The sequence below is a fragment of the Perognathus longimembris genome, chromosome 6 (genome assembly GCF_023159225.1).
Source record: "Perognathus longimembris pacificus isolate PPM17 chromosome 6, ASM2315922v1, whole genome shotgun sequence".
Classification (NCBI taxonomy): domain Eukaryota; kingdom Metazoa; phylum Chordata; class Mammalia; order Rodentia; family Heteromyidae; genus Perognathus; species Perognathus longimembris.
In genome coordinates, this window is record NC_063166.1 from 74,333,636 (window position 1) to 74,360,803 (window position 27,168).

The 27,168-nt window shown below is 43.5% G+C and overlaps 1 protein-coding gene across 1 annotated transcript in view; it reads right to left on the reverse strand.

Moving 5' to 3' along the window:
• Window positions 1-27,168, reverse strand: part of Ptprt (protein tyrosine phosphatase receptor type T) — a 688,872-nt gene that overhangs the window by 135,033 nt on the left and 526,671 nt on the right. The window contains exons 14-15 of the mRNA XM_048349408.1: window positions 8,453-8,588; window positions 1,699-1,728 (exon numbers count right to left, since the gene is read on the reverse strand). Of these exons, the coding sequence (XP_048205365.1) occupies window positions 1,699-1,728; window positions 8,453-8,588 (166 nt within the window). The remainder of the gene's footprint in view (window positions 1-1,698; window positions 1,729-8,452; window positions 8,589-27,168) is intronic.

A 27,168-nucleotide genomic window follows, 5' to 3' on the forward strand; every position in this document is an offset into this window, starting at 1 on the left:
AAAACTAGCATTTCATGGTCACTGACTTTGTGCCAGGTGCTTCACAAACTCATCTCATTTCCTCTTCAAGGTAACTTTACGAGTTAGGCACTATTATCATTTTAGAGTTCCGAGAAATGAGACTCAATGAGTTCTGGATACTTGCTCACAACCGTACAACCACTGAGGGAGTGACAGGAACGGGGCTTGACCACAGACTTTACGCGAGTCCTAAAAGTTCACTCTCTTTCCATCATGACAAAAGTAGTGTTTCCTGTCTTTACAGATGCTGTTCCCACCAACCAAAATGCTTATTTCTCCAGCGATGAGAAAAATCTGTCCTTATATACACCGATAACAATTCCCTGCTATATTAGTGATCTAAATTAGGCATCTACGTATGCCTATGCCAGAGCATGTGTAGACACTGCTCAGATGACATTTGTATTATTTGATTTTTATGTTGCTTTCTGATAGGCTTGAGTACCACAAAGGTACAATTTAAGGTCTTAGACATTTCTCAGTCCGCCCTGTCTGGAATATAATGTGCATGTGTATGTATCTGTTGATTGAGTGCATAAATGAATGACAGGATAAATGAGGGAATAAATGAATGGACAAAGTCCTAAACAATGCTGGCGATACCATTGTCTCAGGAGCACATTGCTTGGTCTTAACTGAGCACAGTGGATGGTGAAGCCACTTTTCTGGTTCCATCTTTATTGGTGAACGTTTTGGCAGATGGTCACCAACAGTCAAGCTTCTCTCACAGTATAGGTTTTCTAGGGACAAGGGAAGCCACAGAATAGGGTGGCAATATTCTTTACCAGTATTCCGAGTTTTAATCACACTATTTTTGCTAGCTAGCTCTGTAATGACTTCATGTACCTCTCTTGGAAACTCAATTTACAAAAATAGAAAATTCACCTTGGGAACTAGGGATAACTTAATGTGGTTTTCCAGGTTTTGTTTTTGTTATCGAGGATCTATTCGACATAGTTTCCCCCTGCCCTTTTCCTTTATGCTTTGAAGATCTGTGCTTTATTAATGAGAAAAACAATCACTTTTATTTAGTATATACAAAACACTTTAAAAGGCTAGTAGTCACCTGGAGCTGCAAACAGAGTACTGTGGTAATGTAAGATGACTAATGTTGAACACCAAACAGAATTTCAGCCCCAAACAAAGACCTTGGATGTTTCTGTCACCAGTGAGCCTGGGTCTAGATTAAAAAAAAAATCATGATTTCCCCATAGTCCTCCTCACAATATAGCAGAAGCAACCAATAGACTCCTTTCTAACCCTTGAGGCTGCAGGACCCAGGAAGATACAAATGAAATCAGAAATTCTTGAGATTCTGTGATTCTGTTTAATGTGTGTGAATCCTGAGGCAGGATTGGGTCTCTTTCTTGCTGGAATCCAGGAATTCCTAACTAGAAAATCACACTTTCAAAAGAGCAACCACCTCTCACAACACTAAAAATGGGTCAGGGGGCGGGGGGGGGAGGTGAGGAGAATAAGATGGTAGAAACAAAACAGACTTGAACGATGGCAGTGTGTTTGCGGATGGAAAACATCTACGGAAAATAACGTAAGAGCTACAGATGACTCGACAGAAGTGGATACGAGAAAGCAAGAGACAATCGATTGGTGCAGGAAATGCATGCCACAGATTCCCCTACGGGGCCACAAAGCAGTTAACACCGACTGGATACTTACAAGTAATAGGAGTAGGAATATGCATTTCTTCTATATATTGATGGGCAGTCAGATGAAGGAAATGTCCAAAAAGAGGGGGAGGGAGAAAAGAAAAGACAAACAAACAAGAATTAGATTTATATGAAATCTTGATTCTTACATTATTTCAGCATCCCTCACCTCAAGGAGATGGAATCTCTCTACTAATCAGAGTCTTTGAATGGTAGAGGAAGTAAGAGAGGCCTCACTTATGACACCTTAGGCCAAGGAAGAAAAATCTCATGGTGGACTGCTTTCCTCATTTGAAAAAGTTCTTCCTTCTGGCCAGCTAAAACTAACTTCTCATAATTATGGGTCTTGGGGGTCTTGGAGTAGGGTTCGGGAGCATCATAGAATTAGTGTACTACACTTCTATATAATAGCAGTCCTAAAGATAAAAATATGATTCCTTCTCCTCTGTTTCAGGTCAAATCAGAATTCAGTAAGGTCATGACAAGGCAACACACAGCCAGCGCCCCAATGTGGCTCCCCAGTGATTCACCCCAGGGCCCATGCCCACATATAGGCTATCCACCCTGAGTTAGGACTGGCCCTACGTCACCAGCAGAGTGTAGTTGGGGTTATGTTCTGGAGTTTTCCCAAACTACATGGAAAAAGAAGCTTTATCTGGATGTCTGGAACTCTCCCTTGGGTGTCAGAGTCTTCATGTAAGCCCAGACTTTCTTGAAGCTACCAGTCTGGAGAGATGACGTAGAAAGACTCTTTGATTCATCCTAGGTAATGGACTGTTCTTCTTAAGTGATAAGATGTTTGGTGGTCATTTGCTATGTAGCAGGACCAGACAAAATTCAAACTCATCACAAAAGGACACTGTACCAAGGAAGAGGGTTTTCAACTTCTGTGGGAATGAACTCTGCACCTTTGTGTTCTCTCCTATTGCTTTTATTAGTTTACTGATTGTGTTTCTGGGAGCTTTGGGGTTCTTTGGGGCAGCCTCATTGCACAGAAGAGAAGGCTAATGAGAAGATGGGGCTGTTGGCACTCAACCAGGCACCCAAACCAGAGAATCTCCATTTTGTATCTATTTTATAAATAGGAGCTTTATCTCAGATACCACCTGGCTAAGAATTCAAGTCTCAAAAGAAATCACTACCTTCAATTTCTTCTTAATATCCTCACTGGCTTTTGGCTTCTGAAGAATCGCAAACCTCAAATAAAGTCCATGATATTCCCTTGGTTGCAATTTGTCTTATGTTGGAAGACAATAAATAGAATGTTTTTTATTTCATATCAGGTTTCACTATGCTGACGTTAAGTGATCCATTTGAGGATTGAGAAAAATTGCTAGAAAATTCAGGTTTCCCAAATCTGAGTAAGCAAGAATAGTTTCCTTGCTTCCTGATTTATGTGATTAATTGCAACCATTATCCTATCTGCTTGTCACAGGAAGACAGTGTATCTTTATAACTGCAGAGGCATGAACACATATTCTGATTTCTACCTCTCAAATGGAAGTGGCCTCAAACTTAAGATAGGCTATCTCTAGGCTTTCTTTTAGCTAAGGAGCAAAACCCAACCTGGCAAACCCATAGTCCCAGAAAAGAGGCTGAAAGGAAAGCAGACACACAAAGCCCCATGGCTCCTCACCAGAATGAACTAGCCTAAATGAGCTAAAGTATAAGACCTGGCAACCCAGAAAACACTCCAATACCCTGGATCAAATGAACAGTGGATCTAGATGATGAAACAGTAAAACAGTCAGAATTGTGGTGGAAGGAGATTCAATAAGCCCATGTCAAGTAAGTCATCAAGGAGATTGTTCCTGAGCTTCACTGCAGCCTGACTCAGGGCCTAGAAATGTTAGTACTCAGGGATGCAAAGCTTAGGATCTATTGGCCAAAATTTACGAATAGCTGCAGCCACAGTTTGAATGTCCCTTCTGAGACTCACATGGACACTTAATCTCCACGTCTTGTCCATGACATTTGAAGATGGGATCTTTGGGAGGTAATGGGAATCAGAGAAGATCATCAGGATGTGGTCCCCCTCGATGGGGTTGGTGGTTTTATACAAAGAGGAAGACAGAGTTGACACATACTTGTTCTAGCTCATCATGTGACATAGCAAGAAGGCCCTCCCCAGAGGCTGAGCAGATAGTGGCAGCATGCTTTTAGATTTCCAAGCCCACAGAACTACAAGAAATAACTAATTTCCAAAAAATAACTAGTTTCGCTTCTTTATAAATGAACCATCCTGGCTGATTTTGTTATATACAAAAACAGACGAAGACACCTGTGTTCTTCATATTGTCAAGAGCCCTGGGTTGAGAACCCAGAGGATTTCAAGGGCCAGTGTTGCTCAATGTAACATCTTAGGCATGACTGCTCCCCTCCAGAACTCTATGTCCTGATGCAAGTACCAAAGGGTGGGAATAGATATCCGCAACTCAGAACAGCTTTGAGGAGTGGAAAATAAAGATACATGGGTATGTCAGGTACAATCACTAGCTGCAGGCCTTGCATGAGCCATTAAATAGTTCTGAATTCATCTGTTCCCATCTCAAACTTTGGGGCCATAAATACATATTCTCAAACATAATCATGGCCACTGACACTAAAACATAGTTATCTAGATGATGTTCAAATCCGATGTGACAGAGTATTTTATGAAAATTACATTCATGTAAATTTGCATTAGGTTAGATGAATCTACAGATGGGGGACACTAAGGATGGATCCTCAGATCTCAACTTCCTGAATAGCTAGGATTATAGGCACGAGCCACCAGTGCCCAGCTAAATTTTTTTTTAAGAGACTGTTGGACTTATCCTTACCCTGGCTGGCTTTGAAGCATGACCCTAAGATCTCAGACTCTTGAGGAGCTAGGATTATAAGCAAGAACCACTAGTGGCACCCGGCTCAGACCTCATTTTAATTGCTTGTTTCCACAACACGGTTTTACTTTATGCCAGGGCTGGCCTGGACTGCAATCTTCCTGTTTGTGCTTCTTCTGTGGCTGGGATAACAAGCATGCACCACTGAGCCTAAACTTTGTTTGAGATCCAGTTTCATGAACTTTTATTCCCAGGGTAGCCTTGAATCATTATCCACTGATCTCCCTCCCAAGTAGCTAGGATTTACAGGCTTGAGCCATCACACATAGCTTGTTCTCAAGTCGTTTAAAGATTGATTTACTAGCAGATATTAGTAAAACAAGGGCAGTTTCATTGTGACCCCATCTGACTGTTCAGATAAATGTTATCATCACCTTCACTTTGCAGGTGAGGAAACTGAGGCAAAGAGGGTGAGGGTTAAGTACATTGTAAGCTGAACAGATCTGTAGAAATTTGGATACTGTTTTTCTTATTCCCAATCCCCACACAAGGTATCGTCCATGCATTACACTGGGAGGAGGTACTGATGGGCAATGCTAATCACAGAGAATCAATGTACACTCAGACAGGCCTTACGTCTTTCAGAAAGGACTCTCATATTCCAAATTCAAAATATTCTGAGACACTCTCAGGAAAGTTGCACTGTGGAAAGGCATGATTGGCAGAAAGGACATCTGGATCAAAAGGAACTAATCAGGAAAAGAGGGAAAGAGACAGGCGGGAACTAGAACCATTCTGGGACTTGACTTCAACATAGTCTCCTAAAATTTACTTTGTTTTCACTTTTAAAAATACAGTGAGATGGAAGAATTCATGAGGGATTTGGAGAATCCTGGGGTACAGATTTGCCAACCTGGTTTTGGTGTTCAGGACATAGGAATGTCATTTCACATCCCACTCATAAATATATTAAACTGTAGAACTTATCATACAAAACTGGCTTTCAACCACCAGCTTTCTAAGACTTTTCTGCCTTACTATTTATTGAAGACACCAAGTGCTACATGATATTGACATGAATATCTGTGGCCTTGTAAACCTGAGGCTCTCCATTTCTTTGAAGGAGACTATTGAACTACTCTAAGGGGAGGAGACAAAGGGTGAAATGAACTGAGGATTGGAGGAATGAATCAATGGAGATATCTCCATGTCAGACTCACCCTGGTGCTCATGAATATGAAGTGTGTCATTACATAATGATATATGGCCCACATTCCCCTTTCCTCTCCTTTCCTCCTTCTCTTCCCTCTCACTTCTCCTCCCCTCTTCTCCTGCCCTTTCCTGTGCTCTTCTTTCCTCTTTTTCTTCCTCCTTCTCCCCTCTTCCTCTTCCCCTCTCCTCCTCTCTTCCTTTACTACCTTTTTACCCTTTCTTTCTCCTCCCATACCCATCTGTACATTGTTCCTATTAACTAGACCAGGAAAATACCTAATTTCTCCAAAGGACATTGCGTATACCAACACCAGTCATCACCCACAACCCCATGTACTGTTGCCATAATGTCAGAATTTTGTTCTTTGGAAAGAAATGGTGGTCATGTGGGCTGGGGAGATAGCCTAGTGCAAGAGTGCCTGCCTCGGATACACGAGGCCCTAGGTTCGATTCCTCAGCACCACATATACAGAAAACGGCCAGAAGCGGCGCTGTGGCTCAAGTGGCAGAGTGCTAGCCTTGAGCGGGAAGAAGCCAGGGACAGTGCTCAGGCCCTGAGTCCAAGGCCCAGGACTGGCCAAAAAAAAAAAAAAAAAGAGAGAGAAATGGTGGTCATGTGATATCTGTTGATTGGGCTAGATGAGCAGTCTTATAGACATTAGAGGTGATGAAAAGATATTCAGATGAGGCTGAAACCGCACAAAAGACTCATTTTCTACTTGCTCCCACTCAGAAACAAAAAGCCCTTTCCTCGTTCTCAGAAAGTCACACATTTCAGAAATAGCTGTGGAGAAGGAAGTGAAATTTCTTCACAAGCTTACAGACGTTGGTGACGTGGGTTAAGCCAGGCTTTAGAAAGAGCAAAATTGGAAGAGCATATCTGACTTACAAATCAGAAGCAAAGAATGAGAAAATTTCAGGTCTATCAATAGATATTCAATTCAGTTAACTTGGTCACTTTTCCCCAGGTAGACAATACCAGACTTGCCTCTGCCTCTAATAACATCAGTGAGACATTTCTAAGAAGCTCGTCAACGATCCTATATGTGCAGGGTGCTTACTGCCTCCAGGAAATCACAGTGCATGCTCTCATAGAATGGCAACTGATGCTGTTTTGTCAATGGCGGTATGAGGGTACAGTGCAGGCCTCTGGGAGCTCCTCACCCCCACTGTTCACAGAATACGTAGTTCCTCACTCTAGTTGATCCAACAGAACAATCAGTAGCTAGATGAGAATTCTAACTCCAGCCATTCTTCTGGCAGTTTGAGGAAAGAATTATGATGGCATTAGACAAAGTATATAAAGAAAGGGCAAAATCCTGACAATAACATATCCTACTCAGGCTGAGTGCTGGTTGCTCATGCCTGTAATCCTAGCTACTTGGGAGGCTGAGATCTAAGGATTGTAATTCAAAGCCAGCACAGGCAGATAAATCTGAGAGATTAATCTCAAATATAGCAGCAAAAATCTAGAAGTAGAGGTGTGTTTCAAGTGATGAAGCACCATCCTTCAAGAAAAAAGGTATGAGATAACATACATGCCCTAAGTTCAATATGGAGGGGGTGGGAGAGAGGGAGAGAGAGAGAGAGAGAGAGAGAGAGAGAGAGAGAGAGAGAGAGAGGATATTTTGTTCTTTAGTGGCAACCTCTAGGATTTCTCAGTCTCTGAGAGTTGGAAATGGAGACATTCTTTCTGCAAATATTTTCTGCCTTCAAATCAAGGTTTTACCAGACTCTATGTAACCAAACCCAGAGCTTCAGGTTGAGGTATTATTTTGGTTAATAATGGCTGTTTTCACTGGGTGTGGCGTATGTTACCATTCATATTATTATTATACAGATCAGTGCTCTACTGGTGCTCTAAAGAGTGGAAAGTGGGAAGGTGAAGACCAAGACTGGAACTTTGGTGATGAATTGAGAAGCCATGGAGATGGAAACCGGTGTGGCAGGTGGTGAGGGGCAGGGGCCACTCCTTATTTAGAGGGATAACCAATGAGTGCTAGGGAGCACACTGCCAGCTGACCTTCCTTTCCCTCTACAATTATCATGTGTTATCCTCAAGCCTTGAGAACACCTCTTAAGCAGAAATGCTAGGCAGTATCTCTCGGGGATAAGGGACTTGTTTCATTAGCAGTGCACACACAATATGAGAAAACTGTGTTAGTTGGCCAGATGTGCCCAGGAAAAGTATCCTGATGAAAGATGACAAGCAGAAACAAGCAGCCAGGAAGGCTTTGCAGGATATGGAATAGGAAGAGCGTGGGGTAGGAATATTCCTGAGACCTTCACCCAACTGGAGGTTTTGAAGATGGCTCAATGAGCTGCTACTTGACTAATGAACACCAAGGAGTGGATAGAGGTGAGAGAATTGACGCATTCCTTTCTTACAACTGTATTTCTAGGCTCATCTGCATTCCAGGGCCTCCCTGGCTGTCTCAATGGCAAGCATAACCAAGCAATCATCACCAAGAAGCCTTCAGAATAAACAGCATCTCATGGCACATCAAGCCATAGAAACAACTGCTCCCATAAGAAACTAGCCCAGCAAGTGGCACCCATCCTTCAAATCACATAAAAGAGTCCCAAGAGACTCAAGTAGTTGAGGATCTCAACCATCATATCAGAAGATTCCCTAATGGACCGTGATTGATGGAATGATGACCTGACCACATGGGAGTGCTGGGGTCACCTGGGGTCATCAGAGTCTTCTGGGAAGTATGAGAGACTCACCTCCTTTTGATGGTGAGCATCACCCCCAGGAGAATGATGATGAACATGAGGAGGCCAGCGATCACGCCGGCCATCTTCACAGTGTTGTCCACCTGCTTCTCCGGCTCCACCGTGTTGGAATTCTGGGTGGAGGCGCCTGGGAGGAGGAAAAGGAAGGAGGAAGATGTTGAAAAGGCTGGCATAGGTGACTGGACAAAATACTCATGATGGCAACAACACAACAAACCAAGAGCTGACTATGTGCCAGGCATGTCCTAGGAGCTTCCTAGACATTTTAATCCCCTTTGAGAATCAATTCTCTGTGCATTTGGGATTTTATTCAATCCTCTCAAAGAAGCAACTGACATGAAGGGAAATTAAGTCTATGTACTAAGGTTTGATAGCTGCTGGGTAGGAGTATATTGTCCCTTCTAGTGGCATCAAGTAGAAGCTACTGCCTTCCACTTTGTCCCTCAGAACTGCCATCTTGTTCATGGGCCTATAGAATTATTTATGATAAATAAAATGACAGCTAAATGATTAAAAAATGCAGAGGCAACACAATTCAAACCACTGGAAGTTTGAAGATAAAATGATAACAAATATTTTTTTGTTTCTTATTAAGCAACAATTGGGAGGGTACAAATTTAGTGCAAAGGGAATTTGCCTTGGGTTCAGAAAACATACATTGGATCAACTAACTGAACATTGAGCATTTATATGAGGCTCTGTGCTCTATGAGAGGTGTATTTGCTGATTCAGCCCCTGGTAGAGGAAAGCAAAGAGCCGGCTACTTATATTATTAGTCCTGTGCTGGGTGACTCTTGGATCTAGCTCGATCAGCTCATACAGCAGTCTAGAAGGTAGGTACCGATTTGCCCACTTCATAGATGAGAAAATAAAGGGACTTGCTTGAAATCACCTGGTTGTAAGGCTAGAGACAGGATAGCACAGGTTTGCTGACTCCATATTCAGACATCAATAGTCAGCGACCTCAAACTCAACTTTCAAGACTTCTACATCCCCTATTCCCATCTTCCTAAAATGACCACATTGCTTCCGCCACAGCAAAATAAATAACCAAAGGAAACCAAGGCCCAGTCTCCAAGATAACTTCCTGTTCCAGACACCAGCCCCCTGTGTCCATTTTCTCTTGCTGTCTTTATAGTCCCACTGGTGCTTCATTTGTATCAGGCAGATTAAAGTCCAAAGCATTTGTCCCCTAACCTCATCCCTACTTTTCTGCCTGTTCATCAGTACTGGTTCATCCTTTATCAGCCAATGGACTTTCTCTGGTCCCTAGGAGAGTTTCTTTCTCTTTTCTAAATTCGGATACAACTTTGTAATACTTTGCACATGCCTCAAAGTTATCTCTTACCAGAATGTACTGATGTTATTAGTTATTTATTTCCACATCTGTTTTCCCCACTGGTCTGTAAGATCCTTCGGGGGCAGGATTATGCTCTGTTTATCTTTGTTTTCTCATGTTAGCATGGAGCCTGACTCATAACAGAGACTCTCTAAATGTTTGTGGTTTGCTCAGTGTTTAGCTTAAAGGGATGATGTCGCTGCCCACACAGACATTTGTCCTCATGGAACCAAATCGAATTTTCTCCTTGTTTTAGTGATGTATTCACAGAACTCAGTGGAGTCATGAGTGTAAGAGATGCTAATACCTATAAGCTTCATCTCTGATTCACCAAGTGCACTGAGGTTTAAAAACAGCCCTTCGGCACACTAATACACCTCTTCCTTTTTGCTTGAGAGTGAGTACAGAGTGCATTCTCTCTCAGAGCACTTTCCCCTAAGCTCTGTAGCTTGAACTAGTTGGATTTACCCTAACTGAAGAATGAAGATGGGGTCTTCAACAATCAGGGAATAGTATCCTCTTCGGGTCTCTGATATAGCATCTAGCAAAGGAATCCCCCCACACCCTCACAATAATTTTGTAACAGATGCATATGCAATAATATAATTTGCTTTATTTAGTCCCTCACTCATGCATAATTTTTCTCGTGAGCAACCATGTGCAGTATGCCAAATGACTCTGTCTGTAGGGCTAGAAAGCTCCCTCCCGGAAGCACTTGTGGGCGTTGGAGTTTATGCACTCTTTTCACCAGCTCAAGGCAAGATCAACTCATCAAATTCCAGGATTGGCTGAGAAGGCTCTGCCTATCTACAGCCTAGAGAATTCCTGCAGTGAGTCACAGTGAGTCAGTCCCCTCGTGAGCAGGGCCAGGCTGACATTCTAGAGTGGGGGCTAGCTCTGAGTAGGATTGAGGTAACCCTTCCCCCCAACCCCATCTCCCAGATTGAAGATGTGATTTCCAAGATGTGTGTAGTCCTCAAATCACAATCCCTCAGTAGCAGCAGAGTCATCTTAGAATTTGGATGATGAGTTTGCTCTAGAGCATTGACTCATTGACATAGTCAAACTTTACTTAGTAGTGCCTGCTCCTATCCTAGAGGTTGGGAAGATAAAGGCAGACAGCCTTTGGAGAGACTCCTCTAACCCTAGAAACACTGTTAATCAGCTTGGTCTAATGAGTCTCATACCATATCCCTTCAGGAAATGATTACCAGCACCCACAACAGGATGGTGAGAGGATGATGAGCAGAATGGGCACAGTTCCTATTCTCCAAGAGTGTATCATTAATGGGACTAAGGGGATACAATGAATAAGCCAAGAATCAGTAAGAGGAAACCTTCAATTCTGTTAAAGCTTGCAGAGGTTCATGGCCTTGGCAAAGGGCGTCACAAGGAAGCAATTCACTTCCGGAGGAAGTGGTGAGCTGAGTGAACTCCAAGGCCTCAAGCAGGAGAAGGAAGTGTGGGAGGAATCCACGGGAGCAGCAGAAAAAAACTGCTTAGGCTACGGCTGTGTGGCCGGACGATTTCTAGAAAAGAAAGGCATTTAGTAAAATGAAGACAAGAAAGCAAGGAGAGCAGGCTAAGAGAGAAGCTGGTAAGGGCAGCAGGGACCATTTCATACAGGACATTACAGGCCACAAGGAAGGGTTTGTTCTGATACCCAAGAAGCAGAGGGAGAGAAAGAAAGAGAGAGACAGAGAGGTCATTTATGTGCCTCATAGAGGTAATGATGTGTTCAGATCATTATAGCATCAGTGGGGAACCAAAGTAGGTTGGAAAAATGTGTTCTAAGACCATTGCAGGCATTCAGGTGGAAGGTGATAGTTTCTTAGACTCAAGTGATGACAATGGAGATTCAGAGATGCAATAAAAGGGATAGTCAGCTAAAACAGAGACTCATGTTGGTGAATGGGGTCTGAGGAACAAAGGAGAAAGGTATGAGCTGCAAGTCACTGGTTTTCATTACAGGAAGGAAGGTATTTATGGATTCCAGACATAATGGAGAAAGAGTAATTTTAGGGTGAAACTATGTATGTGTTTAGGGCAATTTGAGCTCAAGAGATTACTCAAAAAAAAGTAGGGAGCTAAATATGCACATCAAGAGTTCTGAAAAAAGGTCTGAGCTGGAGGTAAAATGTGAGTCATATGCACAGCAGTGGTATTTGAACTCTAGAAGTCAATGAAGTCATTTGGGGAAAGAATAAAAACTCAAGAGGAAAGCAGATCTAGAAGGGAGGCATGAGGGTCTTCAGTATTTAATAAATGGTAGGAAGAAGATTATCCTCCATAGCAAACTAAAGGAACATGTGAAGATGTAGGAAGAAAAACCTGGGAGTAGTGTAGCATCCTAGAGCCCATAGAAGAAAGGAATAGTCAACTGTCTTGCTAGATGCTATTTCCAGGGTGGAATCAAGCTCCATGCCCAAAGGGGAGTAAAGATCTTGGAAAAGAAAATATTTCCCCCCAAAATTTCAAGACAGTCCAAAAGAGATACATCTTTAGCAGTGACCATGACCCAACAATAAAACATATCTGAGGGTCACAGAGAAATATCGAGGGACTGAGTGACACAATAGCCAGACTGAGTAACGAAACAGCCAGAGCCCAGTGGCTCAGAAAAATGCAAAGAGTCCAACCAACAGACATCAGAGCTGAAAGTGCAGAGTCTACGTAGTGTGGTTATTAGGTGGCTGATCTAACTAGGCTTGACAGATAGGATCTTGAGCATGTTCTGGTCTATAGGAAACTCAATGTTTGGGGTTTGGGTTTTTTAAAGGCACGCTGTAATGAAACTTATTCTAACCTCTAGGCATCTACACCTCTGCTCATCACAGAAGGCCACTGACCGGTGTTCAAAGGTACAGCAGACAGAGGAAATGGCTCTGAGATAAACAGTCAGACAAAATCCATGTGTGGCTTCTAAACACAAACAGAAGAAAAGAAGAGTAAAGACAGGACAGGTTAGGTCTGTTCCTGCCTCCCTGTCTCAGAGTCAAGAGTGTATCCTCAGAGCCCATATCAGAAGTGTCCAGTGGAGCAGAGTACTGTGATGGGAGTTAATCAGGAAAAATAACTAGGGTTGGTTACCAATCTGATGGGCTTTCCCATCAGCATGAGGTCCACATAGAAGTCTTTCTCTCTGACTCAGTGGCCCAAACACCCAAGGGGCAATTTTCAAACACAGCACCAGAAGCTCTTTATTGAGATGGCATATGGATTACTTTTCCCATAATTTCACCCTGTACGTGAAAAGCCAGGCTTACCTCAATCTCTCAGTCCCCAAAAGACTGTGTCAGACTGATGACCTCTATTTATGAAACCAGTGCTGGCTGAGTTATGGGAACATAAGAACTGGGAGGAGGAGGAGAGGCACACCTTCATCCCTGCTCTCTATAGGACCCACCTCAAGAACAACCCAAGTAAACACAACTGGCAACGAGGCACCAGGTGATAATTTGTCCACTTAGAGAAACTTTAAGGCTCTGCGGGGGTCCCCTGTGTGATATGGTCATCAAAAACGATCCCGTGAACTCAGCTAGCACCAACTGAGCTGTCTCCAACAGGAGGCTGAGAGCCTGACCTTGTGCCTCAGCCAGCTGTGTCCTCTGAGCTCTGAGCACTCCCAAAGGCTGAGGTGGTTTTCTCAAAGCAGCAGCAACATCCCCCTGACTTCTATGACTGCCTAAAAATAGTGGTGGATTACCGACCCCATCTCTCCCAGTTCTAGCCCTAACTAAATTCACATGGCACGTTCTGTGTGCTACCTATCTACTCTAACATGGCTTTCAGTTTAGAGGCAGCTGCTACTCTCTTCGCTCTCACTTGGCTTCGTGCATGTAGCCCAGATGCTCTCCACTGCCTCCCCCTATGCTACCAATCAACCATGTCTGTTGATTTTCCCTAGAGAATCTTGAGACCCAACAAGGGCAGTGCTGGTCTGCTCTACCCCTGCATTCATTAGATCCTATTGGTGAGTCCTGTCTCATTGTGGACTCAAGCCCCTTAAAAGGATTTCCAGGGCAAAAACATACCAAGAGACATGTTATACATGTGGTCCACGGATCAAAATATCAGCATAACATAAGACCTTATTAAAAATGTAGAATCGTAGACTTCAGCCCAGATCTATGAAATCAGCATGTTAACAATGTCTCTGTGTGGCTCAGGTGTCCATGAAAGCCCAGAGACCAGTGGCTTTGAAGGGTCATCAATTAGAAGCAGGATTTATCAGCCAAGAGAAAGGAGCTTCAGATGAGACCTAATTCTTGCCTTCAAGTAGCAAATGGACCATTATAGAAGAAGGAGAGATCTGGAAAGGTCAGAGCTCATATCAATGGGTAGAAGTGATTGGAGGTAAATTGTGGAAGAGCTATCTCATGGAGGCTGACGCTAGAGTCTTGCATCATGATGTGGAGATAGCATGGAAACTGTTATGGGTCACATGTTCTGCTTCAGGAATAGCCCTGCTCTTCCTGATCTATGTGTTCTTACCTCCAAACCTTCCTAGATGCTTAACCACACTCTCAATACCTCACCTTTGTGGGATTTGGACTTTCCTTCTTTGTCAGTTGACATCGTTTCCCCATCTCAGCTCAGTGTCCATTAACTTTTGTGATGCTCACATTCTTAGTGATAGAAATCCTTGGTCATCTTTAGAGCCAAGGGGTTCCCAGGCAGTCTACTAACTCCCTGCTCTGTCCCTGCTCACAGAATTCACAAAGGCACAAAATGTTGGGCAACTGAGTGTGCTCTTAGGTAAACCAGGAATGACTAGGTAACTTCTCATGTCTCTTTTGGTGGTTGAAATGTGGTGGTATGATGACGTTGAAATGTCATAAGCAATGTTTCACTGCCAGGTGCTGATGGCTTATGCTTGTAATCCTAGCTACTCAGGAGGCTGAGATCTGAGGACCATGGCTTGAAGCCAGCCTGGGTAGAAAAATCTATGAGACTCTTCACTCCAATTAACCAGGAAAAACCTGGAAGTGGAGGTGTCCCAAGTAGCTATCAGTCTTGAGCAAAAAGGCTAAGGGGCAGTACCCTGGCCCTGAGTTCAAGTTTCGGTACCCCAAGGAATGAGTTTCAAATAAAAAATACAGACTTAACATCCACATTTCGTTACTAACTTGCTGTATCCTTGCCCGAGTATGTTAACTACAATGTGATTTGATAGTGTCATTTTTAAAAGAGGAAAGGAATGCTAAATTCACAGGGATATTTCTAAGAATCAAGTGTAATAAAGGAGGTAGAAATACATTTCAAAGCACTGTTCATGCTTGGGGCAAAATCACAGCAGGACACTGGAACTGGTCCCAGGGTGAGTAGGGTTTAGCATGTCTGCAAATGGTGGGAGGTTGCTTGGGTGATAACGCCTTGCAATATGCTGCTTGAATTCATTCAAACCCTTCGCATAAAGGCAGGCAGGGCCTCCGGAGTGATGTACTTGACTCCCTCATCTCAGCAAGGCTCGCACCAGGCTTACATCTGGATGACTTAATGGCAGCCATAACATAATTTGGCACCAAGGGATTCATGATTCATTCTCAAAGTACCCACTCTGGCAACAGGCCCAATTTCAGAGCTTTACTTTAGAGAATTTCCCCTGTAAAGATGTGGAGCAAAAAATAGAAATCACAGGTTAAAAAAAAATAAAAGTAAAGACAAAAAAAAAAAAAGAACCCATTTAATTGCAATTGATAAAACCCAAGTAAATCCCAGGGGATGTATAGTCCCTGCTCCTGATCATTGCTGATGGTAAAGAAAGGAGGCTGGCACTTGGAAATGCAATTCTGAAAAGCTGTGCTCTTTAAAACCCACAGTGGCCTCTTCCTATCCAAGGGGCCTATTATCCCCAGTGTAGCTTATGTGGAGAAATCTTCCTGTGTTGGCAATTTACCCCCATCTATTTAATGACTTCTTTTGTTCATGAGTTTCTTTGCCTTTACTTTGGCTTTGCATATATCTGGCTCCTGGTAGAGGAAAAAGCCTCTGAAACCCTGACTTTGAGCTGCTACTTCTCTGCCAGGGAAGGTTTTAAGCTAAATATAAGGCGGCATTCTGGCTCTCCTAACGTCAGGGATGTGTTCTGTATCTCCTTGGTTTGGCTGAGAGCGAATCCTCAGAGTGAGAGGCTACTTTACGATGAAATTGAAGTCCAAGAGAGGAACGAAGTTGGTAGGCAAGCATCTGGATATTTCATTAGATTCAAGCCTCTAGATTTTACAAATTGCATCCCAAAGCATTGAAAGTATTTGTAATTGTGATCATGAACTACTTTGGCAGCCTTTGAGGATGGAAATTGTAGTGAACAGGAGGGGAGCGAGGAGCCTGGGGAGAAACAAATGCTGTTGCTGATCTTTTGGAATGAAAAAAAAGTGCATTTCAGATATTTTACAGTAGTAAGTGTGATATTGATACAGGAAAAAAATATACATAGACTGGATGATTAAATCATCATCCCCCCTTACTATTTAAAATAAAAAATCAACCCTAAAAAACAGCATGGGCTCCACATCAATCAGCAACCAACCAGGAAGAGAGAAACTACTCTGAGCACTTAAAAGAGAACAAATGTGCTAGAGAATGCACATAGGGAGCAGAAGATGTAGAAGATGGTGGTGAGACACCTATAGAGTAGCCATATCAGGAAGCTACTACCTAACCCAGCCTAGAGACACCAAAAAGAGGCGATGAGGGCCAAAAGTCAGAGGTTAAAGATCTCCCAGCAAGAGTTGGAGCTCCAATAGACCTGTGGGAGGAATTGGTTTCCAGGGGTAGACACCATTACTGTCAAAGAAGAGACTGTTGCCAAGATGGACAAAGCTTCTCCTTATTTTCTGCTCTGCCATCTTTAAGCCATTGTCCCCCATTGGTCAAACCTAGAAGTCAGCTGGCAGAGGGGTCTAGGAAACGTGGCCTGAAGGGATCAGCTGCAGGTGCCAGCAGAATGGAGCAAGAGTGAAGGATGGATGTGAAACTTGGGTTGGCAAAGAACCGGCATTGGCTTTCTACAAACAAGGAATGCTGGGTTCACTCTTAGCAACTTTTGAACGGTATCTGGACTTAGAAACCAGCTAGACAGCTGGTACTGTGTCTGGGTTTCAACAGTTGGTACCACAATGAACAAACTTGCGACTGACTTTTCAGGATCCCTTGCCACATGTGTTAGACATAGTTAGACAGGGCTAGTTAGATATAGTTAGAGTAACACATAGTAAGGCAGGGCTTTCACTAACTGCCTTTTTAAAGTCCTTATCTTAATACTTCCTTCAATCCTCACTTACTTTTTGAACACCTTATCAATAACACTTCCTTCAACCCTCACTCACAAACCTATGAAGCAATTCTATCATTTTAACCATTTCAGAGATGAGAGATGAAGCAAGAGCTGGGAAGTTTGACACAGAATTTAATCTCTTTAAACTCTGCCATCTCTCTAATAAATGGGAGGCAACATGGCTCAAGCCCAAACTTGGTTGTCTTTCTTCAAAGGTCTGGAAAAAGAAGTAGATGGGTATTAAGAAAATCTGGAATCTTATCTTGACCAGCCAGATAAAACCATCTTTGCATTTCTATCTGTTCCTGCTGAGTCTGCCACCTACTGTGCTAAGCTGTTCTATTTTATACCTGGCTTTAAAAAAAAAATTAAGATTCTCCTCATGCCCTCCAACTAGTGTAGCATATTCTAATATCTAAGGGATTGATGAACATGTCATGTGAATCTTGTTATATGGGCAAAATTATACAGGCTTTGCTCAAATGATATTTAAACTTGACCTTTGAAACTTAAGTTCCTTCATCCCTTTCACTCCCTTTGTATATCAAACACCATCTCCAAGCCTTTAAATACATTGAGTTTAGCTTCATTATTAATCTCTGAGCTTTCTCTATGAGACCTTTCTTGATATTTAACAACCAAAGCATTTCCTTTAATTCCAAAGGAGACAACTTTTGCTTAAGCTTAGGTGAGTCTTTTCGGCTTTATTTTCAATACCCATTCTTTTAACTTGGTGTCTTTTTTTTTTTTTCTTAATTGCTGACTAACTTCCTTCCATACTGCAAATCACTTGCTGCCTCACTGGGTCTGGTTGATAACAGAGTACTTAAAAAGGATTTTTCCATCATTCTTTTAAGTGACATCACCTAGGATGTTGCTCAAGTAATAAATAAATTGCCTCAATTTATCATATGACAGTAATTGCTTTTAGCCAAGATTTAACATGGAATCAATATCAGGCAGCTAGAAAAGACTACAGAGATACAGTTTTGTGTTTTTTTTAAAGATAGATCTACCTTTGCTACTGAAAACCATTTAATAAAAAATAGAGTTAAATGTAAAGACGATACATTTTTTAATATATCCCATTCCTTCAATATTACCCAGCCAAGTCCTAAGAGGTTAGAATAGACTTCATTAGAGACTATACAACTAAATGAGCTAAATATTGCTGACAGAGGTGCCCTCATTTTCTGCCCTAAATGGAGGTTAGCACCCTATGAGATGGGACTAGCTTTCATTGATTGTTTGAAAAGCATTTGGGCCACTCAAATAAATTGTTCCTCCAGTGGTGATGTTGCTTGGTCCCATGCATCTCCCAACTGGTTCCCAGTGGCATTCATTGTACACAATGAATGGTGTGTGTAGGTCACATTCTGTTCCAATGGTGAATGCCATCTTTGTTACAAGAAGGCAATTCTACCATCTTAGCATTGAAGAGCCATTCCCGCCATCTTGGCACTGAAGAGACAATCACGCCATCCTAGAGACCATTTCTTCTATTCCTTTGTGGAAGAGAAGCATACAAACTGAGAGGCAAGCCTCCACATGTTGGGAGCTTATAAAGAGTCATGCCCAGAAAAAGGGTGAATGCTTAGGCAAAACAAAACCAAACACTTCATTTCTATATCTAGAGAGATGTGCAAACATGGCATTCCTAACACCTTTGTCTACTCCATCCCCCTGTCTACCTGTCAGCTCCCCTATAAGACCTGCCCAGCTGAGGAGGATGGAGAGGCAGAGTTAGCACAGCACCATCAGTATTGGCTCTTGCTTGCAGAAATCTGTGCACTGAGCCTAGAGCCCAGGGGGCTCAAAGCTGCTTAGCTACCACTGACAGGAGCACCCACAGCCTGAGCTGGGGATTAAGGATTTAGTCTGAAGAGCAGATGTAAGAGAGAACACACACTCTTTAGGATGCCCTGCGGCAAAGCAGTAGTCCCTTTAGACTTTCTCAGGCAGCTGGTAGGAGAGAGCACGTGGTCACACTGAGCTGATTGTAATTCTTCCTGTGGAGTTCAGAGCAAGCCCCCGGGTTACTGTGGGACAAGAGGGGCCTTCCCAGTAGCAGAGAACAAAAGCCAGTCATGGACTATCTGTAGGACATACAATCTCAGGACACAGAGAGCAGGTGATGGGTAAAGCCTGGTTGGTCTGAGAGATCAGGACTAGGGCAGGGCAGGCCCAGCAGCAGATGCTACTGCTATTCAAATGAAGAAGTTAGACTATTCCAGTCAAGAGAGTCAGAGCCACAGGGAATTGAACAATGTGAGTGAAATTCAGGGAAGCAAAGATTCCACAGGGGAGATGCTCTGTGGTGTCATTGTGTGGCTGATATCTCCTTGAGATCTTCCCATTGTAGAGACAGGCACTGCCCATCAGACAGAGGCCTGACTCTGCCAATAGCCCTGTGCTCTGGATCACTGCATTCCCAAGTCTGATAGGTTTCCAAGCTTTGGTTATGGTGATTGCAACCTGAATGGCTTAAAACAATAGTTTTATCCTCACGATTCGGAAGGCTACAAGTCCCAATCAAGGTGTTACAGGCCATGCTTCTTTTGAGACCTGGGCAGAATTCTTCCTCACCACTTCCCAGATTCTGGTAGTTTTCAGCAACTCTGGCATTCCTTTCCCTTCAGACTCTGACTGCCATCTCTACCCATGACCACATGGCTTTCTCACTGTGTCTTTGTATTCACAGGATATTTTCCAACTCTTATAAGGTCAACAGACATAGTGGATTTGGGTAAACCACTGTGATTTTGTCTTAAGTAGTCCCATCTACCCCAAACATCTTTTCTTCTTTTTTTTTTTTCCTGCAGTGGGTCCAGGAGGGTAGGACTGAACCCAGGAGCTCATACTTGCTGAACAAGTGCTCTGCCACTTGAGCCATGTACCCAGTCCATCTGTTTTCATTTTGTTTGGGTGGTAGGATCTTAACTGAATTTGCCCAGGCCCCGCCTCAAACTTGTCATCTTCCTGTCTTTGCCTCTCAAGTACCTGGGATTATAAGCATGTACCACCGTGTCTGTCCAGCAAGACACTCTTTTTAAATGAAATCATTCAGGGTGAGAGGGTTATGACATCAACATGTCTTTTGGGAAGGGAGGACCCAATTCAACTCATAGTATTAAGCTGGGTGATGACCAAAGTAGCCTGGGATGGGGATGCCAATGGGAGAAAGATCTTAGCATTCTACTAAGTAAAGTACACACAGTAACAAGGTCAGGGCCCAGGAGACAGCATTCAGAGAGAGCAATCAGACACTTCTGCTTGGTCATGGAATGAACAGAACATAAGCCTTTGGGAAGGACATTATGTCCCAGCTTTCTCTCTGAAGTACATAGCAAGGCACACCAGGGGCAGAGACTCCCCAAGGCTCCTACTCAGAAACAGAATTCAATTCTTTCTAAACAGCATCAGACAAACAGATTCCTCAAGAGATGTCTGCATCACCTGGCACAAAGAAAGCAGGAAAGGATGAGGAGAAGCAAATTGCTGCCCAGCAGGGGCTGCTGAGTTCACACCATGTTTCTGATAGCTATAGTCAACTTACATACAAGCAAGCATCACAGTGCTAGGAAGAAGAGGAGGTACCTGGGAGGGAGGGAGAAATCTATAGCCAGGATTAGTGGAAGTATGCACGGGATCAGAGAGAAGGGCTGTACACATGCAGCACGGAATTCAGATTAAGGCAACTAACCCCAGCAGGGGAATAAAACCAGCAGTGAGCACAGCAGCGTTTGTGGAGCTTCCAGCCAAATCTACCATGAACACGTTGCCTTTTTCCCTAGCTTTTGTCCCTTCCCTTGTGAACACTGAAACATTGAATCCCTGGGTTTTGTATGAAAATTTCATCATCCCCTTGCCCAAAGGAGGGGTGAAAAACACAGCTCTGCTATTGGCAAGAGAGGGTGAGGGTAGAAATGGGGGCCTGCATGAGCGTAGAAGCCAATAGGGTCACACCAGTACACTGTGAGTCTCTTCCCATGACTACTAGTCCATCTCTGCTGGGCCAGCGCCAGGGCAAGGCAGGACAGGCATTGAGCCAATCAATGCTAGTCCCCACAGATTTGAAAAGATTCCTATCCAAGTGCTTTGGAGGGCGTGTTTCTAGGAATCTTGGCACATAGGGCTTTATGGAGTTCACATACTTGTTTACCACCCAATGCTCAGTGCTTCCAATCAACCTAACAAAATGGTAAAAGACGACCAAGTGAGCTGCTAGAACCATCACTGAACAGGGGCAGAAGAGAGGAGCCAGGGTGAGTCTGCTATGGCTGGCATGTGCTCTGTCAATGTTAAGCAACTGCTCATGCACCAGACCACTCGTGCACGAGGCCAAGGAAATGGACACTATAAGAGTTGATAGAAACCCAACAGCTTCCAAGCCATGTGTGTATGCTGGAGTGGGCGCAGGGTCCTTTGTAGTAATTGGCTGTGCTACCTTGCCATTTTTCTCTACATTCAAGCAAGATATATTTGGGTTCAGGAAGACTTTTTGTAGGAAGACTACGGAGGCTGAGTAAGGTAGGTCATAGAAGAAGAACATCCCAGAAAAGGGAGGATATAGATTTGCAAAGGCAAGTACTATTCACATGGTCAGTCAGTATGAATGGGGCACAGGATGTGAAGGAGGAAGTCAAGTTGAAGAGGAACAGGGGCATGCTCACTAGCGCAAGGTGGGAAGGAAGCTTTGGGAGCTGATGGATTCCTGGAGGTTTACTCCGGCTTCAGTGAGGAGTGCAAGTCGGAAGGGGACTAATGTGGTGACAAGGATGCGGGTTAGGAAGCTGTGGTGCTGATCCAAGCAAAGCTTAATGAGTCTCACTCATGAGTGGTAGCACTGAGGAAGGAGGGGAGAGGTGAGAGGGACAGCATCAGTCAGGAGTAATGGTAAATTAGGTACTGAAGATGGGGAGATTGAGAAGGGAAAAATGATGATGATGCTGGATTTCTGAATCTGAGTTTAATGGCACTTTGGATGGAAGATGGTAGGTGGATTTCTCCTTGGTTTAAGGAGAATAACCCAGGAGAGAGAATGGTACCATGAGCGCCTCAGTCTTAGATGATCTTTTTTCAGATGCTTGTTTTATAAGAAGTATAAATGTTTACCTGCTAAGGAGAATATCTCATAGGAGCGAGGCACCCCTCTACTGCATTAAATCATGCATTCAGTTGGTAACAGAAAAGAACAGTGGGAAGATGTATGAACCAACATGGGGGCTGTCAAGCTTTCACCAGATAGGGACAGTACTCTGGTATGCTTTCTTGAGTACTAGATACTTCTCTTCCTCTATATAGTCAGTCTTGCTGTCCTATGAGAAGCTCACCAGAAGAGCTAAGAGTGGGCCTCTGTAGTGGCCAGCCTCACTCCTGGAGGTGACCTCCAGCTGTGGTGTTTACCTCTAACCTGCACATATCACCCACTCCTGTGCCCCGAGACCAGCAGAGGCCTAGGCTGAGAGGACTGGAGGATGCTCAGGTTAAGGTCCAGAGTTCCTCTCATCTCTTGGTGCTATGTTAGCCTTGGGCAATCACAGCAACTGGGGTCACTGTGATGCTAGGCCCAGACCCCTACCTTATATTCCAGTTCCCTTGTACCTTGATGCATGAGTTCGATTTGAACTTTCAGGTGCCCTTGGCCTTTGGCCCTGCTCATCTCTTATGCATCTCCCTCCATTATGCTCCTCAGGGGCCATAGTTCTGGTCTGGCCACCTGCTTGAATCTCACCACTTGTCAGCTTGCTGGTTTGCCTTCCTTCTCTCTGGATTTAAGTTTTGTTGTCTTGTAAAGTAGGTTTGAGTTTATAATAATGAAAACACTCATCCAAGATAACAAAGTTTATTATATCACTATTCTCTCAGCAACTGGCCAGTAGTACCATTCCTCTTTTGTAATAAGTGGATGGTAAAACATTGTAGCTGAAGGTCCCACAACTCGTAAACCAGGTGGCAGTCCTAGGCCACTACACTATAGCATTTCCCAGTTCTGAACTCACAATAAGTGCCTCTGTCTTCTTCCCAAAGGGAGAGGGGTGGGTAATAAAAGGGAGGGCCAAGTCCTTGCAGATAATATGTTAACTAATTAGTCACATGACCATTGAGGGCTCAAGTCATAGGACATAGGACATAGCAAATGTCCAGATAGGAGCTGACTCATTTCTCTCAATGGAAGCAGTCCTGGCTTCTAGGAACCACATGCCTTCAACCTACGCACTTGCTTAGGAGAAGCAACCACATCTCCAGATGAGAACAAATGTCCTCTGGGAATAAAACAGAACCAAAGGAAATGGATGGGTATTTAGAGCACTTCCACTGTGAGTCTATATTCTGCTCTACAACTAGGGATACCCAGAGACTGAAGATGTGTGTCAGCACTAGATTCATCCAAAATGGTGCTTCCTGAGCCACAGGAACTCACGGGGTGAAAGAAATGTGGCTGCAGTCAGTGATGGAGGGACTGGATTTTAATATGTATTTTTCCAGCAAAATTGCAGTTTAAAATCTGAAGCGATGAGAAAGCATGTATACCCATTACCCGCGGTTTTTAATCTTTTTAGGATTATATTTCATTTTAACCTTTGGAAGCACAGCATCTGAACTGAGATGGGCTCCAAAGCTAAAATATACATCAGACTTCAAAGACTTAATTCGAAATGGGTTGTAAAAATATATTCCATTTAACAGTGTAAAAAATACTGTATACTTATCAAAGCAATAGTTTAGATATATTATATATAGTAAATATAGTAAATTATAGTAAATAGTAAATATAGTAAATTATAACATTCAGAGTTTGTGCTTGTTTCTTCTTTATTGACTAATATGACTTTTAAAAAATATTTAAAAAATGATATTCACAGATCAAATTCTTTCTTTTTTTTTTTTTTTTTTGGCCAGTCCTGGGCCTTGGACTCAGGGCCTGAGCACTGTCCCTGGCTTCTTCCCGCTCAAGGCTAGCACTCCGCCACTTGAGCCACAGCGCCGCTTCTGGCCGTTTTCTGTATATGTGGTGCTGGGGAATCGAACCTAGGGCCTCGTGTATCCGAGGCAGGCACTCTTGCCACTAGGCTATATCCCCAGCCCCTCAAATTCTTTCTTGATTGGCCAGTGCCACCATGGAGATTTTTCAATAGGAAATTATTTCTCCCCGAGGGGACATTTGATAATGGCTGGGGCTATATTTGTGACAGTTGGGGTTGCTACCCTAATGCCATAGAGCCAGTTGACCCGAGGGACACTATTAAATGTCCTACAGTATACAGCACTGCCCTCCATGCAGAGAATGATCCAGTCCCACATATCAGTGGCATTACGTTAAGAAACCTTATATAAACAATAGCATGGATTCCTTGAAAGAAAGGCCAATATTTTCTGGAAAACCTAACCACAAGCCGGAATGAGCTAGGCCAAAAATGAATATGAGCACAGTTATCACATTGAATGCTTGTGATTATTTATGGCTGCATGTGTTCTTAGTCCTGCATCTACAGATGAGAAGAAGTAGGTCCAGTTAGGGATCAACTGACCAGAATGTAGCAGAGCTGAGCACTGAAAGCAGTAGTCACTCACCCCCCAAACAGCCAACCCATTCCTGCAAAATCCTGCGGTTTCTCAGGTGTCTGGGTTGCATACACCTGCCGTGGGAAAGCTCCCTAATATTCCATCACTCAGATCCAGGCAGTTATTATTTACATTAGCCATTATTGCCACCAAGGGACAGACAACAACAACAACAACAAAACACTCTTTGAGAGGGACATCTTGCTCCAAAAGAAAGACTCACCGGCACCTCACCCAACCAATGAAGCTGAGAAACCAGTGGAAATAAATGGAACACAATGAAATAAACCTGTCAGAGAAAGAACATTCACATGCCTCAGAAAGCACAGGCGAAGAACAAATGTGCCTGATATGGGATTGGCTCTGTTTAAAGAAAACATTATCTGACTGCTCGACTTGAATAGAGAGCCCAGAGAACAATGGCGGGTAGAAATGGAGCTGCTCCAACAGTGCCCCCGGGGAGTGCCGTTTGCTCATAAATCAGGCTTGGGGACCGGGGCAATAGTACTTTTCTCTCACTGTCTTTCTGCATGCTTTCCTGTGTCCATTTGTGACTGTCTGCTTCTCTTGGGAAAGGGAAAGGTTGGTAGATCTGTGCTAGAGAGGGCTTGGGGATGCACATTTGTGGAAGGCCTACTAGGGACCTGTCAGGCACTCCCCAAATGACCAGATTTCCTCTGTAGGATGGCTTCGAAAAATGAATGTGGGGGTGCACTTGCCAAGTTGAAATGAGGCTGTCACACCTCACTGGACATCATGGAGTCAAAGTGTGGCTGAGATGACCTGTCAGAGATGTGGGCAGTGGTACAGTGGGCTGACAGGTTGATGACAAACACCACAGCATGGAGCAATACCAGAGCATGAGGTGTGGGGCCTACTGAGGCTTTGCTGAGGCTTTCTTTCCGGGCCTGGTGCACCTCTTTTCTGGATGCTGCGGGAGCTGGCTGCGAATGGTTTATAGTTACCTCCTGCCCCACCCGTGCACCATCAAGCTGAGGTGAACCAGTCTCCACAAGGTTATCAATCCCCATGGCAACCCACAGCCCTTAGCTAACCGACACAGGGGGCCAACGCTGCAGGACCACTCACATTGCAGAGGCCCCCCCCCAGAGGATCAACAGATGTCAAGCTTTATTAACTCCCTAAGTTTTGTCCCCTGCCCTGTTCCTATCTCCCCCCACCCCTTGCCCTTTCCTTCTGAGAGCACATTTCAGTGAGGAATCTGTAACAAGATTCTCCATTACCACCACTGAACCTGCACCCAGGGAATCTAATCTAAGACATTCCCTCACGGTGAGACATCTGAGTTTGGGACAGGGGGGTGGACTGTGGAGGTCCTGGATACCCTCACACATCATCACTACCCCACTTCCCCCACCTGCCTCCTCTTTTTCACCATGACAAAATGACCAGTTAGGAATTAAGAGAGAGAAGTCCCATTCGCTGGGCAAGGATGTGAGGAGAAGGGATAGTCACAGGTAGGAAGTTTTCCCCAAACTTCCCATTGATCAGAAAGGGCCCCATGGCAAAGGGAGCTCTAGCTTAGCAGACTTTCCTCTCTGGGGTCTCTCAGTGGTTATCCACTTCTGACTTGGATGGGCTCCATAGACTTTGAAGAATAGCACATATTTATAAGAAATGAGTTCTGTTGGTGGTAGAGTTAAGGAAGGGGACTGGGATTAACATCAAGCAAGTACTAACACTAGATCTGACTCTTCCATCCCAGCTCCATTAACATTTTTATTATCTTATTTAGTCTTAGAATACGACTTTGGATTGAGAAAAGTAAGGGAAGGGATTAGGCAGAGGGGCAGGGAGGTGAAGACATTGAAGGGATGACACAGACCAATATATATTGTATACATACATTACTTTGTTAAGTGGCAAAAATTCAATACATTAAATATTAAGAAAAATATTAAGAAAAGATAGGGAAGAAGTGTGGGGAGGGGTGAGAATGTTGAAAGAGGTAACACTGATCAAGAGGCACTGTATTCATAAATGGCCTTGTTGAATGTCAACTCCTTTGTACAACTACTTAAAGATAATAAAATTGTCTTAAAAAGAATACAACTTCAGAGGAATATACACTTGTAAGGCACATAATACAAAGTGTTGTAGGTATTGTTATTCCTATTGAGCAGATAGCAAAAGTGGGGCTGATCATTTTTTAAAGGGATGTGTCAGGACCAATGGCAGATCTAAGATCACAGCCAAGTGCATTTGTGTCCTAGTCACAGATCTGTTAGGTCAACTCTTTCCCAACCTCAGACTACACACAGCTCAGCTGTTTCTTTGCCTGTGAAGCAAATACCTCCATTGTTCTAAGACGGTTCTGGTTTTGTTTTGTTTTTAACTATATATCTCTCCTTTGTAGAACTGCTCACAGCGATATGTTTATCTGTGCAGTTTTTAAATTTTAATGCAGAACAATGACTATTTCCCCTCCTAGAGACCCACACATCTTCTCTGCCTGTTAATTTCTTCCTCAGTACTTAGAACAATGTCTGGCACATGGTAGGT